At 47.6% G+C, this 17,385-nt stretch overlaps 2 protein-coding genes and 2 non-coding genes across 4 annotated transcripts in view; 3 read left to right on the top strand and 1 right to left on the bottom strand.

The window, feature by feature from the left end:
• Window positions 1-2,561: 2,561 nt before the first annotated feature.
• On the bottom strand, window positions 2,562-5,606 carry SIRT4 (sirtuin 4). The gene is made up of 3 exons (XM_062504569.1): window positions 5,107-5,606; window positions 3,811-4,105; window positions 2,562-2,714 (listed from the first exon to the last, which is right to left on the bottom strand). The coding sequence occupies exons 1-3, from the start codon at window positions 5,604-5,606 to the stop codon at window positions 2,562-2,564; spliced, it is 948 nt and encodes a 315-aa protein (XP_062360553.1).
• A 3,645-nt stretch (window positions 5,607-9,251) lies between these two features.
• LOC134051154 (U4 spliceosomal RNA) lies at window positions 9,252-9,392 on the top strand. The gene has a single exon (XR_009933762.1). It is a non-coding gene; the product is annotated as a U4 spliceosomal RNA (small nuclear RNA).
• Window positions 9,393-9,992: 600 nt separating this feature from the next.
• Window positions 9,993-10,133, top strand: LOC134051153 (U4 spliceosomal RNA). Its single transcript, XR_009933761.1, has one exon. It is a non-coding gene; the product is annotated as a U4 spliceosomal RNA (small nuclear RNA).
• A 4,258-nt stretch (window positions 10,134-14,391) lies between these two features.
• The window catches only part of PXN (paxillin), a 42,367-nt gene continuing 39,373 nt past the window's right edge, over window positions 14,392-17,385 (top strand). Inside the window, exon 1 of the mRNA XM_062504324.1 lies at window positions 14,392-14,420. Within this exon, the coding sequence (XP_062360308.1) occupies window positions 14,408-14,420 (13 nt within the window). The 5' untranslated portion in view covers window positions 14,392-14,407. The remainder of the gene's footprint in view (window positions 14,421-17,385) is intronic.

The raw sequence follows: 17,385 nt of genomic DNA, 5'->3' as shown, positions 1-17,385 counted from the left end.
TTATTTTAAGTTATTGTCCTGGTGGCTTAAAAGTGCAGCCAGTGGAGAACTGGGGTAATGACTCATCTGAGAGTGATGCTGAAGAGAAACCCTGACTCCTCTCCCACAGGCTCAGCTGCAGAACTAGAGAAGAGGCAGGGTAGATGTGGGAGGTTTAGTTACCTCTCACAGAACTCATTCCAAGAGTTGTTTTAGATTCCTTGGCAATGCTCCCACACCTTCTCAAAATGTTGGCTCTACTTGCAGCCTCGGTTTTTGACAATGGCATTCAAGTTTCAAGGAGAAGATGATGTGGATAGTGAGAATCGCAGCCCCAGCTCCTCTGCTAAGGAGGCATCCATGTCTCTTCTTACAGGGAAAACCCCTACATGAAAACATGGTGCATGTGGAGACTCTGCTGTGATGATTTCTGCAGTAGCTGTGGTTGGTGGGACAGCTGTACTATGGACAGGACAGCTCAAGACAGAGAAGTATTTGTGAGCTTTGCTCAGTGCCAAGCAGCAGAAACCTGAATCATTGGAAAGTGGAGTCACCATTCAATGAGAGCAGAATGCAGGTGGGAGTCCTGAACTGTTCTTGCTTGGCTTCAAAGTGAAGCTGTCTCTCCTCTAACCCAATACAGCCAAATCTTGAAATATGTTAAGCATCTTAATGCTCCCTACCTTCTGCAGAAATTGGGTGCCTTGTGTATCCCTTAGATTCTGTGCTTTATTTGCCTTCTCCTGGCATGGATTTGAATTGACAACAAAGCAAAAATGAACTTTGCATTCTGTGGTCAGTAGTCCTTGCTTTGCTACTTGACCTTTTAGCAGATAACTCTTGTATCCTTGTTTCCAACTGCTTGTTACAGTTCTTGTCAAAATATTAGTCCAGGACATGTTGGAGTAGGAGGGGACACTTGGAAAACCTCAACAATTAAATCCCTCAGAGCTAGAAGGGGGTAGTGGTAGTTTCATGAAGAAGATCAGGTCAAAATTCAGTGTTCTAGTTTGTGCCAGGTTCTGTATTTTACTCTGTAAACAGCTTGACAGAGCTTGCAATACCATCCTAAGGATCAACAAAAAATCACTACCCAGTAGTGATGGATCTCCTGTTAGGAGTGTGGAAATTGCACCTTTCAACAGAGATTACCTCCTGAGGGAGACCTATTGTACAGATTTAATTGTATTTCTCTCTTAATTCATCAGCTGCTAGTAATTACAACCTGCATTTTTGCAATGGAAGAAAATGAATCTAAACTGTCTACTGAAAATGTACTTAAATAAATCATAGGAGGGAGAGAAAATTACAATGCAAATAGTCTCAGTCTTCTAAACAATTTTAATTGATTCCTTTAGCTATTCATTAATTAAATATCATCTTCAAAAAATGCATTCTGGAAAATGGAGCAGCCTCACTGAAAGTAGTGCTTGTCAGATTAGCTTAAAGTAACTCCTCTAGCATCTCAACAATATTTTATTTTTCAAGGGGTCGGATTGGAAGCAGTTTAGCTTGTTAACTGACAGTTGAGAGAAATGCTGACTTCCCTTCCATGCTGGAAGATGTCAGCCTTATAGTCTGTGCTTCCAAATAATCTGTTACAAGAGCAGCGTTCTTGTTCAGCTTCTATTTTGAACCTTTTTCCTTTTAAGTGACAACTGCAGCTCCTCTTGCCTCCTTTTCCTCTTTGCACACTCTACAGTATCCCACCAGTGACACTGGATCCCTCAGCAGTGTCCTGCTTTCCCACATCGCCCTCCTGTGCTACAACCTCAAATTACCTGGTTAAAATCCCTGTCCCCCCCTTCTCCTCTGGGTACCATTATAAAAAAGGCATTTTGTCTTCAGACATGGTAGTCCAATTACCCTATCCCAGTGAATGAAAAGGCACTGTTTACAACGGCAAGGTAAGGCAGAAAAGTACTTTTCTTTTTCATCATAATTCTGTTTCCTGATACGTGGAGATGGTTTCAATGGAGAGAACTGGTGAGGCTGACACGTGTGAGGCTTGCTGCCCTCTCCTGGTGCCCTCAGCACTGGATCTCACAGCTGCCTCCTGGAGTTTTCCCCTTTCTGAGTCCTGCAGGAGAAGAAGAAAATAAGCTGCTTTATTGACTGAATTGATTATTTTAAACAGCACTGTTTGGTTAGGATTACCTGGACCAATTCAATCAGGAACAGCTTTTGAATTGTCACTTGCAAAGGCAACGGTTGTGATCAGGTTCTCTGGAACTATAGGTGATCCCTGTGGTTTCCTGACAGTTACAAATGGATTGGAATTCTACACTGTTGAGTCTTCTGGATAGTCCTACCGAATTCTCTGGGAGTGCTAGTACTTAGTATGATTTTTGTTTATGATCATGGGATACAGTATCACAGCCCATCAGGGCAGACCAGCTGCAGATTAAAATTTACAGTCACCTTTTGGTGCAGTGAGGGAACATTTTGTCAGTCAGCACATCTCGGTCTCAGCATTTGCCAGGAACCCATATTGTTACCCTGTAAGGTGAATGACCAGGGAAGGCACTCACCTTGTAAAAATAACTTTAATCCTGATAGCTCCTGCAGCTCAGCTGGTTGGGTCATGTGCAAACAATCAAAGGCAGCAGCTCTCCACAGCGGGAATTCAGCTTTAAGGATGCAAAGTGATCTAACCTGGTGGGCCCAATGTTAAGGACTGCAATTGGCAGCTGCTTCTCCCGGGCAGCAAGAGCAAACCTGTAACCGGAGTACACCTGCAGGAGTACCAGAAGACAAAATGACTGACAGCTTAGGCAAACAAAGAATTACAGAGAGGAATAAAATAGTTGTTGGCAATGGGAAAAGGGCTGTACATACATGCTGTGTTAGGCAGCTGCACTGAGCTCAGGTAGGAAATGTCTGTGTTCAAGAGTGCACAGAACAGCTTTTAACCTCTGTCAGTGAAGGACTTGCACTTTCATAGAAACTGAAACTTCAGAGCAGATGGAAAGGAAATGTCCTTGTCTTCTACTAAATCTCTCTAGCAGTTTTTATTAGTTATCATAGCTACTTAAATGCTGCACTTTGATTCTTGCATGGCCCAGCTTAGGTAGTACAAGAACAAACCTAAGGAATTTCAATCATTCCTGTACAGACGATTAAAAGCTTAAGAAGGGCAAGCTCAAGGAATTTGTATCCTGAAGCCAAGAGAATCACAATCAGGCAGCCTTAGTTTTCTCTCCTTCTGGGGCATGTTAGAATAAGGTCTTTTTAATATAACAGAACTTGTTCCTGGAAAAATTTATCTTACACAAACACCATTACAAAAGCTTCTTTGGGTTTAGAAACTCTTGCTGTTCAACTACCTTACCTGATAGATAAGAGGCTAGTGGACAAAACACATCATGATACAAAGGACAATCCCAAGCAGCAGAGACATTTTGGCTCTCTTATTGAGAATTTAATAAGGAATGAGAGGTCCTAAAACCTGGTATTTTACACAGTGTGCCATGGGGCCTAAAAAGCTACCAAAGGCCAAAAATTTTGGGTGAAAAAAATGTGAGGACTGAATTGTGTCAGATATTTTGCCTTTATGGACAATTGTGACCTGATGGAGGAGGCAGCAGAGAGAGGTCTGAATGGAGGTATTTACAGCAGCATGAAGTAGACTGGCAAGAAAGTGACAGGAAAGCCCAAACACGTCACTCATGAAGTCAGATTCTAACCACAGTAAAAATAAAATACAAAGAAGCTCTGCAAAGGCTGATCTGATCCACAAGCTATTGGTAGTCCTAAGCTGTGGGACCAAGGATCATTGCAGGCAGAGTAGCAGAGAAGTAGGAATGCAATTTGGGAGGCAGACCTACTTACCTGCATAGAGGATCCTGCTACCAGCATGGAGTCTGATTCCGCCAGGCGTTGGTGTACAAAACTGACTTTTTCCTGGCTCACTGTGTCTCCAAAGAAGGTCACATCAGGCTTCAGGATTCCTCCACATTTCTGGCAGGCTGGGACTTGGAAACTGCGCACCTGCTCGTCCGTCAGGAAGACATCCCCATCCGGAGCCACATCAAGTGCCTCAGCTTTCCAAGTAGGGTTCAGAGCTTTAAAATGCTCCTGGAGCTCAGAACGCAAGATTTGGTCTCCACAGGCCAAGCAGAAAACCCTGAAATTCAGAGCAAAGTCTTAATGGAGAGTTTCATGTCAGCTGAAGATCTGGAGACTCTGACTTGTTCTTTAGGAGGCCTATCATGTTTTTCCACATTTATTTACCAAATTTTACAGGTCAAGGAGATGTTTTTCTACTCTGTTGCTTTGTAGGAATGCACTAAAGGATGTGGTTTCAACCCTGCCACACATCCTCCCAGTTCAGGCTGTGCTTTTTCATCTAGAAATTCTGGGTGATCCCAGTCAGGCTGTGATGGCCCTTCTCCAGTCCATGCATCCCATGCAATTCTGGCACTATCCACTTTGCTTAAGGTGGATAATCCTTGCATCTTCATGATCCCCTTGTTCTCTTCACTAAGAGGATATTTGCTGAACCAAGGAAAGAGGAAATGGATGCAGGTTTCAAGGAAAGTGATCCAATTAACGCTCCAAAAAAATGGAGCGGTGGTCATGTTTCTTAAATACCGTGCTGTGAACAGCACTGGGTTGTGATCTCTTTCTCCACCCCAGCCCAATATCACTGTTGTAATGCACGTTTATGGTTTTGTGTTGCACTGAGGATGGTTTGTTCTGTTTCCCCTCTGTTTGTAGCGTGGTTCTCCCCTTCCCTTAACCCCTCCCTTTCCCCCTGTCCAGCCCTGAGTGGCTGTGACCAAGGGTTCCTCCACCTCTGAGTTGGGATTGAAAATACCTCGTGTTTGCCATACTCTCTCTCTCTTCTCCCTGGAACTCTTCAGGACAATAAACTTGGATCATCCCGGGAAGGAGAGCCTCCTCTAATCTTTTGCCTTTGTCCATGCCAGATAAAAAAATCCCCTATCTCTCTGACCCCGAGCTAGCTGAGGCAGGTCAGAGAGACCGGGGGAAATCCGCCATACCACCTTTGTGCTTGTCATCTCCAGGAATGCAGCGTGGACATTTAGCCTCCTTTCTCAGCAGCTGACACTGCAGCTGCCTGTCGGTCACCCACGGCCAAGGCCCCCGCGGCAGCAGCTGTACCTGTGCGTGCAGCCGTGCAGCTCCGTCATGCGCTGGCTCCCGGCTTTGGTGTGAAGCGCATCCACGTTCTGGGTCACCAGCCAGTGCAGCTTGCCCAGCTTCTCCCAGTCTCTCAGTACCAGGTGTGCCTCGTTTGGCTGGTGGGAGGAGAACTGGGGCCAGCCCACGAAGTTCCTTGCCCAGTAGCGCTGCCGGGCACTGGCGCTGCGGATGAACTCGGCGTGCTGGACCGGCCGTCTGTCTGTCCTGGCGTAGAGCCCGACGCCCTCAGAGCGGTAATCGGGGATCCCTGACTCCGTGGAGATTCCAGCTCCAGTCATTACAAACAGCCTCTTGGAGTTAGAAACAAAGTGCTGCAGCTCCTCCACTTCCACGGGATCTGGGGGAAGACAGGCTGGCACGAAAGTCAAGTTTGGAGAGGCTCTGGATACAGAATGGGATCTCAAATGATGCAGTCTGGCAGCTCTGAAAACTCCAGAGCACTTCCTGGCAGAGAACATGTTCAGCTAAAAGGCAAGAACAGAACACATGGCAGGTAAAATAAAGCAAAAAGCATGTACTTAATGCCATTTGCTTGCTATTCTCTGGAAAATTATGCTGTAAAGTAATCTTTGCTCTGTTTTTAGTAAAGGAACAAATTATTTTGGAAACATTAACTAAAGCCTACCATCCAAGGACAGTATGTTCTTTTGGAAGAGGGGAACATTGAGCAAAGTTACCAGCCCTGAGTTGCTGGGTTCCTGCTGTTCTACCCTGGTGTGAAGGATGGCTGCCTAGGAGGACTTGTGAAGAGCCCAGAAAGATCTGTGCGTGAAAAGTCTTTCTCAGGTATGTGCAGCAGGCCAGAGAGGAAATGACAGGAAGGCCAAACACTTCACCCCAGAGGCACTGGCTAGTTCCTCCCCAGAAGAGACCCTTGTTGTGCATTTTTAACATTATGCCTGCTCCAAATCAGTCTTTTATATTTGCCCCATCCTTTACATGTGTTGTAGGAAGGGAGAGAAAAACAACCTTGAAATGTTTTTATTCCTGACAAAGGCCTTGACTGGAGTTACTCCTATGTGGTGTGTTTTGGTTGGTTGTGCTTTTTTTTTGTTTTTTTTTTTTTTTTTAACAAAAGCCTGATGCAGAACAGGCCTTGAAATGGGACTGAAGATGATTAGGGCACTGTCTAAATGCCTCTGGAACATCCTCTTTTGTAGGTGCCACCTCCCCAGAGTCAGTGGGGAGCTGGAGGGGCACTGCTTTGCCTCTCCAGCAGACACAGGGGTTTTTTGAGAGAGAAGGGATCATCCGAAGTGTGTGAGGCAGAAGGAACTGCCTTAATAGGTAGGAATGGGAAGGATACCTTGCTTTAAAGGAGGAGTGCCTGCTAGGGACAGGCAGGATGGATGGCTTTGCTGATTAAGTAGCCTGAATTTGTGTGCAGGACCTGCTGAGACACAAGTGGATGTGCTTGGACTTGGATCTTGTTCGGGCTTTCCAGCAGCCTGCAGTTCTTTCTCCATTTCATTGTTTTAAAACTATTTTTTCTGGTCTCTCTATGGTTTTGCAAATTTACAAAAAGCTTTGAAAGCAACAGTCCTGAGAATTCTGTCTGGTATTTGTGCCTCCTTAAATCTCCCTATGCAGAGGGGCTTGTCCAAGATGTGGAAGATGGAGGAAGAACTTTATTTACTGATAAAAGGGGACGATCTGAAGAGCTAAACTTCAGAGGTATTTAAATATTGCTCCATTTACTGTAAAACCTAGTACTGGCAGGCAGCTGAGGACTTAGAAACATCTGAAGTTTAGGTATTCAGCTCCATGCATTGTGATACTAAATTGATACTAGTGGCAAAGAGTAGATTTGGCTCAGTTAGTCTTCAGTTCTCAAGGCTTTTTGTCATCATCAGTTGAAATACAGAAAAGAATAGACAGACTCCATAATCTGAACTGCTTTTTGTATCTAAGCAGTGATTCTGTTTGCAACGATTTTTGCTTTGTTTTGCTGTTTAGCAGGAGTTGTATTGGGCATTCCCTCTGAAGAGGTTTAATTTCCCATATGAATTAATTAGAAGGGACAAAGTCTCCCAATAAACTAATTTGCTTTGAGAGTAACTTGTTTCATGATGCTCCCCAAAGGCTGTTAAGCCAGTTTGATGGTAGTTAAATTGATTTAACTGATGGAAACTCTTCATTCCTGCCCCTTATTATCAAAAGATCTCTCAAAAAGAATTGTTCAAAGGCAAAATGAAATAGAGATGAAATAGGGGTTGTCCCACAAGAGAGAGAAAACAGAAATTACAGATACATTTGAAAGCTGTTGTGAACCAGGTAAGGACTATGGAAGAGAAAAAGTTAAAGAATGGCATATTTCTTGTCAAATACAAAGCTGCTTTTAAAATAAAGGTGCTCAGATTAAATATATATATATATATATATATATATATATATATATATATAAAACAAGTGAAACTCTTTAAACCTACCTACGGAGATCTGAAGCTAGAGTTAGTTTTTAGCACACACCCAAGATGCTCCACAGGAAAGGATCAGGCAAGGTTAAGATAAACAGGATCCTACAAACGGCTACAGGCCAGAAATGCAAAGGGACTCCCGCATCACAGGGACTCCCACGTGTCTCTGGGGCCGTGACAGCGGCGGGGCCGGGGTGACACCGAACCGAACCGAACCGGTGCAGTGGAACAGGAGCGACACGGTAATAACGCGGAACACTCACCTCTCATGGTGCCGCCCCAGCGCGGCCGCGGAAGGACGGGGCCGGCCTGCCGGAAAATGAGCGCTCTGGGAAATGTAGTTCACGGGGAAAAAAAAAAAAGCCCGAAGCACAAAGACTACAATTCCCATGTGTCAAAGGGAGCGGAGGGGTAGCCTAAGGTGTTCCCAACATCCCAGCACCTGAGATCGTTCGAATACACTGACAGCTTCATAGCAGCCCTCAAGGAAACGTGCAAGGTTTAAATCCGAATTCATTTGATACAAATACATGGGGCAGCTTTGATAAAATGCATTGTAGGTGCTTGTTCTTACAAAAGAACATTTTCTTTTCTGCATTTTCTTTTAACTGATACTAACATGTTTCAGGCTTAAAATGGGGCTAAATAAGTAATGGAAGAAAAATGCACTGTAGGCTGTTAAAAACATCTCTTCTAGCTCGGGAATTAGGGCAGTGCCAACCTGTCTGCTGCCGACTCTGGGCACTCTGGCAGGAGCCCATCGTGCCTCTCTGCTTGGTGCAGGTTTCAGTCTCAATAATCACCTGATAATTTGTAGTTTGCCTGGCAATAAGGCAGGCAGACCTTTGTGTTTGGGTGTCTTTGTTTGTTTGTTTGTTTGTTTTGTTTTTCTTCAAATGAAACCTATTTTTCTGAGGAACAAATAATGAGGAAGGCCAGACTGCTGCATGGTAGCAGCCTGGTGTGCTGAATGTCCAGCAGTCTTACAGTGGGTTTTTTCTGAAGACTTGGACTGCTTTTCAAATGCATTCACCAAAGAGATCTTGCTAAACAGTTCAAAACCTTGCAGATTTTTTTTTGGCCTCTTACAGTTATTTCAAAGGCCAGGTGAGCCCGAGTGTCTGTGTAGCAGTGTGTAATTTTATGATGACAAGGAAGAAGCGCATCCTTCTCGCTCGATGTGCCATGCCACCCTGCCTGTCCCTCTGCCCCTGGCCTTAGGTGTGGAGCGTAACCCTCTTTTTGGCAGTATCGTGAGTCTAAACGACTTCCAGCGATTTATACTTTGGGAGTTTAAACGTGTTTTGAACTGTTGGATGATGGCTTTGCTTTGGTGGTACCCGGCAGACGCCGTTTCTCCCTGGTGCTCCTCGATAGTGTCCCCCCCGCTCCGTGCGCTCCCTCCCGGCATAGAAAACGACGGGTTTTGGCCAACGCCCCCGGCTCGAGCATCGCCTTCCCGGGCGCTCATTACCATAGTGCCCTCCCGGCAGCCTCCGCGGGTGGCGTTGGTGCCACCGGCCCCCGGTCCGTCCCTCCGTCGCCTCCCGGTCCATCCCCGGGGCCCGCAGGGCGGCGGGGGCCGCGGGCGGGGCGGAGCGCGGGGGGCAGCGGGACCGGCCGGAGCCGCTCTGAGCGGGGCGGGGGCGCGGCGGGCCGGGGTGCGGGAGGGTGGGAGGTGAAGGCAGCTTTGCGCAGTGGCAGTATCGTAGCCGATGAGGTTAATCCGAGGCGCGATTATTGCTAATTGAAAACTTTTCCCAATACCCCGCCATGACGACTTGAAATATAGTCGGCACTGGCAATTTTTGAGAGCCTCTGCGGAGGCGGATTTTTTTTGTTGTCAAAAGATAAGGTTGGAGAGAAAAGGGACGGAGTCCCTTGCTAGAATTTTTCCGCAGAAGTGACATTTGTCTAGCATCTGGGTTTCTCCGCTTTTAGTTTCACTGACCCCTCCTTCCTTCAGCACCTCTGAAAGAAAAAGACAGTAACGAAACTCCTCCTGCAAAAGCGTGCTGAGTTCATGAAACCCTGACTTTTGTTGGAGCAGGTGGTGGGGATGCTCGGGAAGGACTCGTGCTGGGATGGGACTCCCCGGCGCTGTGGCCGCTCGGGGCTGGCGGCCCGGGGGTGCCCGGTCCCGGTACGGCGGGGGCTGCGCGGGAACCCCTGGTCCCGTACGGGGCTGCCCGCGCTGACGTCACGCTCACTTTGCATATTACCTCCCAGCAGCCTTCGCGGGTGTAGCGGGGGCGCGGAACGGAGGGCAGAACGGAGCGGCCCGGTCCCGGCGGGGCGCGGGAGGCACGGGCGGGACGGGGAGCACTGCTGGGGGAGCGTAGGGCAGGAGCGGCCGGGCGGAGGGACTCGCCCCGAGCTCGGCGGCAGCCCCGGGGCGAGTGGCGGCGGCCGTGGGAATGACGAGTCAGCTTTGCGCAGTGGCAGTATCGTAGCCAATGAGGTTAATCCGAGGCGCGATTATTGCTAATTGAAAACTTTTCCCAATACCCCGCCATGACGACTTGAAATATAGTCGGCATTGGCAATTTTTGACAGTCTCTACGGAGACTGAATATTGCTGTAAAAAACAGAACGAAAGCAAAAAGGCTTTAGTGGAGCACGTGCGGTAGGTATTTGGCGGGCTTGTGTTCTGAGTTTGCAGAGGGTTTTTACAGAATATAACGCAGCTTTTGTTCCTCCAGCCATGCCAGCGTTTGCTGCCGCCGAAAACGCGGTTTAGTAAAACGAGGGCGCTCTTACATAGTAAGAAGCTCGTCTCCCCGCGAAGTTGCTAAAAAAGGAATCTGTCGCTGCAAAATGGAAGTGGAAGGGGCTTAGGTTTTTGGAGTAGCTCTTGTTGAGCAGGATCCTTAGGAGAGCTCAGCCTCTCAACAGGCAGGAAGGAATCTGGGGGGGTCTGAAAGTCTGAATCGGGCTTCCCTAGCTGCAGAAGTCCTCTAAAACCTATTAGCGAACGCATAGTGTGAAGTACTGCAAACTCTATTTTGTGTGCATTGCTTTATTGACCTTGCTTGCTTTGAGGAGAAAAAACAACAACAAAACAAAAAAGAAAAGGTTCCTTATTATCAAAGAAATCACAAAACTTTACTCTGGAAAAGACAGCTGCTGGTGTCAACTCATATAGGTAAACCTCATCCTTTCCTAATTTGCAACAATTTAATAGCTAAGTAGCCCTTGCAGAGGGAGACTAATGACCACTGCACCCCAGCTCCCCTGAGGCTCCCTTGCAGCTGGGAGCAGCTGCCCTCCGTCACTCTGTATGAGTGAGATGTTCCTTCCGCTGCTGACAGCTTGCCTCTGACATTTTCTGGATGGGCACGGAATCAGATCCACATCCATCTGGATGCTCTGGCCCTGCTGGTTAGACCTTGAGCTGGGCAGCTACTTGAAACTTTGGTAGAGTAGAAAACTTAGTAGTGAACTTTAGTGTTTCCTCTTAATAACTTTTTATTTATTTATTTATTTTTAATAACATTCAGTCATTCTGGGGTATTATACGCAACAGTGACCAAGAGTGACAGTGAAGCCTCATAGATTGCCTTTCCCCCCCATTTGTTCCTATTGTCAGCAATATCAATTGAAATCAAACCCTGAAGCATAGAAATGCCATTACCCTTTGGCAGAATAAGCCACGCTGGTGAATAGCAAAGGCATATGTAGTTTGCAGGGAGTCATACACTACAGGTAATTTCTTGATTTTTATAAACTGTGTTGATAAGTAAGGGTTTATCACTTGATTATTTCCTCATCTTTGCTGATGGAATTGTCTGTGATAATGCCCTGGTGTGGTGCTTTTAATCTGCATTGCAGAGTCATGTCCTACGTCTTATGTCAGAAACCAAGTTTGTTCATTTTGCTGTAATAGATCCTTTCAACCAGTGTGAAGTTGGACCTCGAATGTGGGAGTTGCATGTTGTGATTTACTGCTGTTGCCTGAAGCCTAAAATTCTGATTGATTTTTTTTTCTTGCATTCACCAGGAGAAAGAGCTAAATCCCCTTGCATGATGTTCATGTAGCACAGCACAAAGGGCACACACTGCAATGAAGGCGTTGTCATTGCTCTGCAGTTTCAAGTCACTCTCTGGAAAGTGCACAAGTAAGTTCTAAACATGCCTTACAAGCCAGTGTAGCTTTATTTTTCATCTCTGACATAGATTGCAAATAATGATTATTTTCTTTGGTGGTATTATGAAATGAGCTTGGATCACTCCTCTGTTTGGCAGCCAGTCTGAAATGGCAGGGCACAGGTGGACAGTTAAACCATCGACTCTGAGGGTCTTGTGTGTGGTCAGTGGGTTAGACTGCCCTTTGAGGGACTTGGTCTGTAACTGGTAAATGACTCTTCATCAAGAGGGAAAGATGCCTTGAGCAAGAACTCTGGACATAGACTGTGTGGAGTGAGGAATATTCTGAACACAGATTGTGTGGAGACAGGAAGCCCTGAAGTTCAACCTTTTGTTGATGTTGACTCACTGTCTAACTTCATTTCCAGCTCCCAACCCTATTTCCCATCTGCAAATGGTGGTGGTAACTTCTTGTAACACCTTCTGTGAAAGACAAGGGTAAATCACAACGTGTCTCAGCCACAGGGCACAGCATCAGAGGGAGGCCTGTGTATTTCTAGCAGCAAGCAGGTGTTCATGAGTCAGGGAGAGTCTGAGGCAGAGAGCAGGTAGATGAAGAAACAGGAGTTCAAGGCATTGGGAAAGAGAGGGTGAGCTTTGCTTGGGGTGAGTTTAGCTTGAGCCCACAGCACTGAGAAGTTGTCTTGGCAGCTGAGGTTTTAACCTGCCCCTACTCCTTCAGCTGTCATGGGATGCTTAGGGACTGGCAATTTTAAGTAAGAAATGTCAGTGTGTAAAGAATTCAGTTATGAGCAGCAACTGGCTGTGAGCAGGTTGATTTTAAAAGCAGTATGCCTAGAGGATGGCATGACTCATGGGACAGCCCTGCCTTCCCACCCCACCAACCCTTTCAAAGCAGTGCTGAAGCTATAGGCAAAGCTTTAGAAGCAATGACTTCATATTTTTTTTTAACACTGAGCAGCTTGGACACAACCCATTTCTTGTGTGTGCAACCCTAACTGGTACTATGACAGCTTAATTTCAGCCCTGAACACAATAGAAACTGCTTCCTTGATTTACATTCACTTCCAGACTCCCAAAGGACACCATATGAAGCTGAAAATAAAAACTGCATACCAGGCTACAATATGAAGAGAGCACAGTAAGCACTTTATTTATGTAGAGGTAAAAATACAACCCAGGTTGAGGCACATGCTTGTCACATGTTGCTGGAGGAAACATACAGACCCCAGGAAAGGACCTATTTCTAATGACCTTAGGTCTGCTCTGTGACCAGTCAGTGCTAGTGGTTTACGTTGCTCCACCTGGGGATGTGCATCCTTCAGTTGTCATTGTACAGCCAGTGATGGATTTTGAGAAAATTTAACAGTCCCTTTAAATAATATTTTACATTGTGGTGAGGGAGACCAGCAAGGGGGATATCAGGTGAGATCTTTGGCATGGAGGGTGAAGCATGCAATGAAATTCTTATATTTGTGTTGTATTAGATCTCAGTAAAGATATTATTTTCTGACAAGTCCTGGATTTGGAGTAAAAGCTGGAATAAATTTCTTGAAGGTTGTTGACTATTCATAAGCATTAACTGGGATGAGGTAGGAGATATTTCCCTGCCCCCCCTAGCGATAATTCCCATTAAGCATGACTTAACACAGGAAATAATGACGTCTGACTTGTGCTAGCAGAGGAAACTGGGCATGTTTGTGCCTAGAGTGAAAAATACAGCATTGGAGATTGCTCACAGCTGACCTCAGGGTCTCTGCTTTATGGAACTACAATTCCATAATCTCAGCTCAACAACAGGACGTGTGCTGTTCAGTTCTGGGAACATTCTCTGACTTGGTAGCAATTTTGTAAGGAAAAGTGCTACAAGAGTCATGTTTCCTGGATCACCAGCAGTTCTCACACTGATATTTTTTGGTGTATCTCTCATCAGATTAAGAGGTGAACGTTTTGGCTGAGCAACTGCAATTACTGTCACGTCAACTTGGCTGGAGCACAGAGGGAAACAGTAGCTCTGGTGAGGTCTGAGCTGTGCTGTGGCTCAGACAAAGCGAGGACTTTGCTGCCTTGGAGTGTTGTTTTATAGAGTTTTGAAAAGAAAAGCACATGGGAAATGACTGTTCAGGATCATGGCATGAGGAATCCAGGTGGGCTGTTACGGTCTTAAATCACAGCAAAGGAGAACTGGCTGGTGACTTTCCTTTATGGTGGCCACAGCTTGGGGAAAATTGTTAAGCAAAGGCTTCTGCTGCCCAGCTTCTCTGGTAAATCAGCTGAGGCTCTGAAATGTTTGTTTGAAGGTTTTGGGGCACAGCCTTACCCAAAGCCAGCGCGGCTGCATCACCGCCAAGGGAGGACATTCCTCTGGGAAAGGATCCTGCTCCTGCAGTGAGCAGTGCAGGGTTCGTGTCGCGTTCTTGCTCAGTCTCTGGTGCCGCAGGCGAGCGGAACGGCTCCTCTCTGGCAGGACAGGCTTCTCCCCGTGCACAGAGCCCCGCGGGCGGGGGGCGGCTCTGGCCCGGCGTTTCCCGGGGCGCCTTCCCGGAACGGGGCCGGACCGGCGGCTCCGGCGGCGGCCGGCAGGGGGCGGCGGGGGGCGCGCGGCGGGGGCGCGCGGGCGGGCGGGCGCGCGCGGGGGCGGGCCGGGAAAGTTGCGGGCGCTGGGGCGGCGGCGGCACCGGCGGGGCGGGAGCGGCTCCGGGAACGGCGGCACCGGCACCGGGCACGGCGGCGCCATGGACGACTTGGGTGAGTTCCGAGCTGCGCGGGCTCCCCGCGGCGGGGGTCGTCGCCCCGCCGAGCCCCGGGCGGCGACGGCGGCCGCGGCCCGCCCGGCCACGCAGAGCCCCTCGGCGCCGCGGGGCTCGGGCCGCGCCTGCCGGCGCTCGGGGATGTGCTGCTCCGCGCCGGCCAGCCCGGCTCCCCGCGCCGCCGCCCGCACCCGGGCCCCTCGGCTGGGCTGTCCCGGGGCTGCCGCCGCCCGCAGCCAGGGCAGGCGGTGGCTGTCCCAGCCGGGAAGGGCGCCCTGCGCTCCTCCTGTGCCCGGGCGGCTCGGAGCGTACTCGGGTTTCAGCAAACGCCTCCTCCCCTGCCCGCCGCAGCCTCTCCAGCCTGTTCTCGGGCGAGAGCTGAACTTTGCGCGGGTATGGAGTGGGGAGCCCTCGGGGGTCAGCGGAGCACAGCTGGGCTCGGAGCTCATCCTTGTCCTCCTTGTGCTTCTCCCAGGTGTGCTGTATTATGCGGTCTCCCGAAACCGTGTAAAGGAGAAATGTCAGGCAACTGGCCTCAAGGGAAAGGTCTAGAGAATTTGAGTTCCTTTGGTACCAAGCCGGAAAGGGTGTGGATCTGCCAAAATCCCTTGTGCTCTGGGAGGCATTAGGGCGACTGAGTTCCGCTTATGAAAGTGATTAAATCAGACACTGGGGAGGGGCTGTGATCCGTTACTTGCATCCTACCTTTAATAGAAACCAGACATTTTGTTGACATATAGTCCAAGAAAATTGCAGGTTTATTCCTGGACCTGGAAGCTCACATTACGGTGCTGGCATAAAACTGGCGGTCACACCTTCAGAAAACAGGCTTTGAATTGGGCTAGTGATAAAACTCACAGGGCAAGGAGTCCATCTGCTGCGTGGCTTTTTGGTGAAAGGTCTGCCCATGAAGGATTCATGCTCGGGGAGTGAAACCCTCAGATGGGTGAAGTAGCTATTGGTGGAAACAGAAGTAATTTCTACTGCAGCTTCTTCTCATGGTTGTTGTTCTTTAAGTGGAGACAGGTCTGTTTACCTTTTCTCATATCCCTCATTCTGGTTATCTCTGGGAGATTTGGTGCAAGTTTCTAGCGTGTTCAGGAATGCATTGCTAGTCAGAACAGGATTCATCCAGTCTGTGTATTGACTTGATGAGTGGCCCTTTAAGGTGAGCATACAGGTCTGTGTGGGGCCAGTTTAGTGTCTCACCAACATGCTTTTTAGTAAACCATGGGAGCCTCACTGTGCCCACCTCGAGAGCTGCATTCCTGAACAGTAGTAGCGTGACTTCGCAGTTATTGGAATAGGCTACTTCAGTCCTTTAACGTTTTTTCTTTTCTCTGTAGGAGAATTAGAGCTGAACTGCAAAGAAATTGTGAAAAAGATCTGAAATTGTGCCTGGTTTGTTCTTCTGAGCTCTAAAGTGTATTTGAACAACCAAAAGTTAAAGTTGTGATGTGACTTGGAAAGTAGAACTTTTAGTCTGAGCAACCTGATTTTGTCAAGTCTTAATTACACTATGTCTGTCTCAATTTTTGTGCAGCCTTTCAGACTGGACAAGATCTAATTAACAGTAAGCAGCTGAACAAAAAAAGTGTGACCCTTTCCCTCTCTAAGCTTTTCTGTGGTGTACAGAATTCACCACGGAAAAGCACACCAGCTGTTTTCCCTCTGTGAATCATTGTTAGCCCCAAAATGGCTCACTTACTGCTCTAAAGCCATTCACCTTGGGATGCACACATAATGGAACAGTGCTGTGCTGATACAACTCCCCTGAAATAAGTCAGACTTTCGAACTCAAGTGAGAGTTGTTTGTTTTTCTTTCTTCATTATCTATGGGTGGATTATCTGAGTTGTGGATTAACTGTGCCATGGATACAGTCTGCACTGGCTCTGTCCAGAGTCAAGCTGGTTAGGCAGGACTTGTTGGTTCAGGCATAGTGCCATGTGCACAAAGCTGCTCTGCTTCCAGGACAGTTTTGGCCCAAAAGGAGTTCGGTATTGATCTGGGACTTGTAGATTCAGAGTTGATGTCAAGTAAAATCAGCTTAGATACTTCCACACCTCGCATCTGAATCTGTGTGGTGCAGAAATAAGCAGTGAGTGAAGGGCCTTGCTGGGCATGAGGGAACCTCTCACAGAGACCATTGGTGTGCCTGTTCTTAACTCTCTGCCTTTATCCAAAATCTCCTCCCTCTTCCTAGAGCTGGAAGATTTGATCAGTGTGTACATGTGCACTGTAAAATGGAAGTCCAGAAGTATCTCAGTTTTGTTCTTGGACTGGAGAGGTTATGAAATGTATGAGAATGGATTCATCCTGCTTTGGGGATTCACGTGGAGTTGAAAAAAATCTTCATTCCCTTTTTACCCCCTCCCCCATTGCTGAAGAAGTTCACACAGGAAACTTCCTGCAGGCTGGAGCTGTGCATGCTGTTTTTCTGGGAGAGTCTCTGTGCACAGGACACACAGGGCTGGGGCTGGATGTAAACTAGAACAGCCTGTGGTGGGATGGGGGAGGAGAGCAGCTGGCCAGCCTTGTCTGGATTGTCTCCCTCCAATCTCTGAGGAAGCGCACTTTGCGGATGTGCTTGGAGTTGGGCAGGAAGTTTGCTGAATGAGTCTGCCGTTCTGCAGTGCTATAAATTGGCACAGAGAGTACAGCTTTGTCCTAAAGAGTGAGAATCCTGATTTGGGGCTCTTGCCCCTTTCAGGGGATTGCCAAAACACAGCCTGTGCTTCCAGCATGCAAGTGACCATCCACATGTGCCTCAGAAAATCTGAGACACTGAATGAGATCTTGAGTTACTGGTTCTGTGGTGCTGCCTTGTCTAAATAGTACGAAGGGACAGATTCATTAGGATCTGCTTGTTGCAGAGGAAGAAACCTAATTTTTGTAATGTGCCATATATTTATGGTGAGAGGAGTAGAAGAGAAAGTTTACATTTGCTTTATTCAGATGCTGT

The sequence above is a fragment of the Cinclus cinclus genome, chromosome 17 (assembly GCF_963662255.1).
Source record: "Cinclus cinclus chromosome 17, bCinCin1.1, whole genome shotgun sequence".
Classification (NCBI taxonomy): Eukaryota; Metazoa; Chordata; class Aves; order Passeriformes; family Cinclidae; genus Cinclus; species Cinclus cinclus.
Note: the sequence above shows the minus strand (reverse complement) of the source record. Positions and strands in the feature narration are given on the sequence as shown.

What these genes read in the sequence shown, in the direction of transcription:
- SIRT4 (XM_062504569.1), bottom strand. Translation starts at nt 5,606, where the DNA reads ATGTTCTCTGCCAGGAAGTGCTCTGGAGTTTTCAGAGCTGCCAGACTG. An exon ending in CTGCACGGCTGCACGCACAG is followed by an intron (nt 4,106 to 5,106) that starts GTACAGCTGCTG and finishes TCTGAATTTCAG; the next exon opens with GGTTTTCTGCTTGGCCTGTG. An exon ending in TAGCAGGATCCTCTATGCAG is followed by an intron (nt 2,715 to 3,810) that starts GTAAGTAGGTCT and finishes GTACTCCTGCAG; the next exon opens with GTGTACTCCGGTTACAGGTT.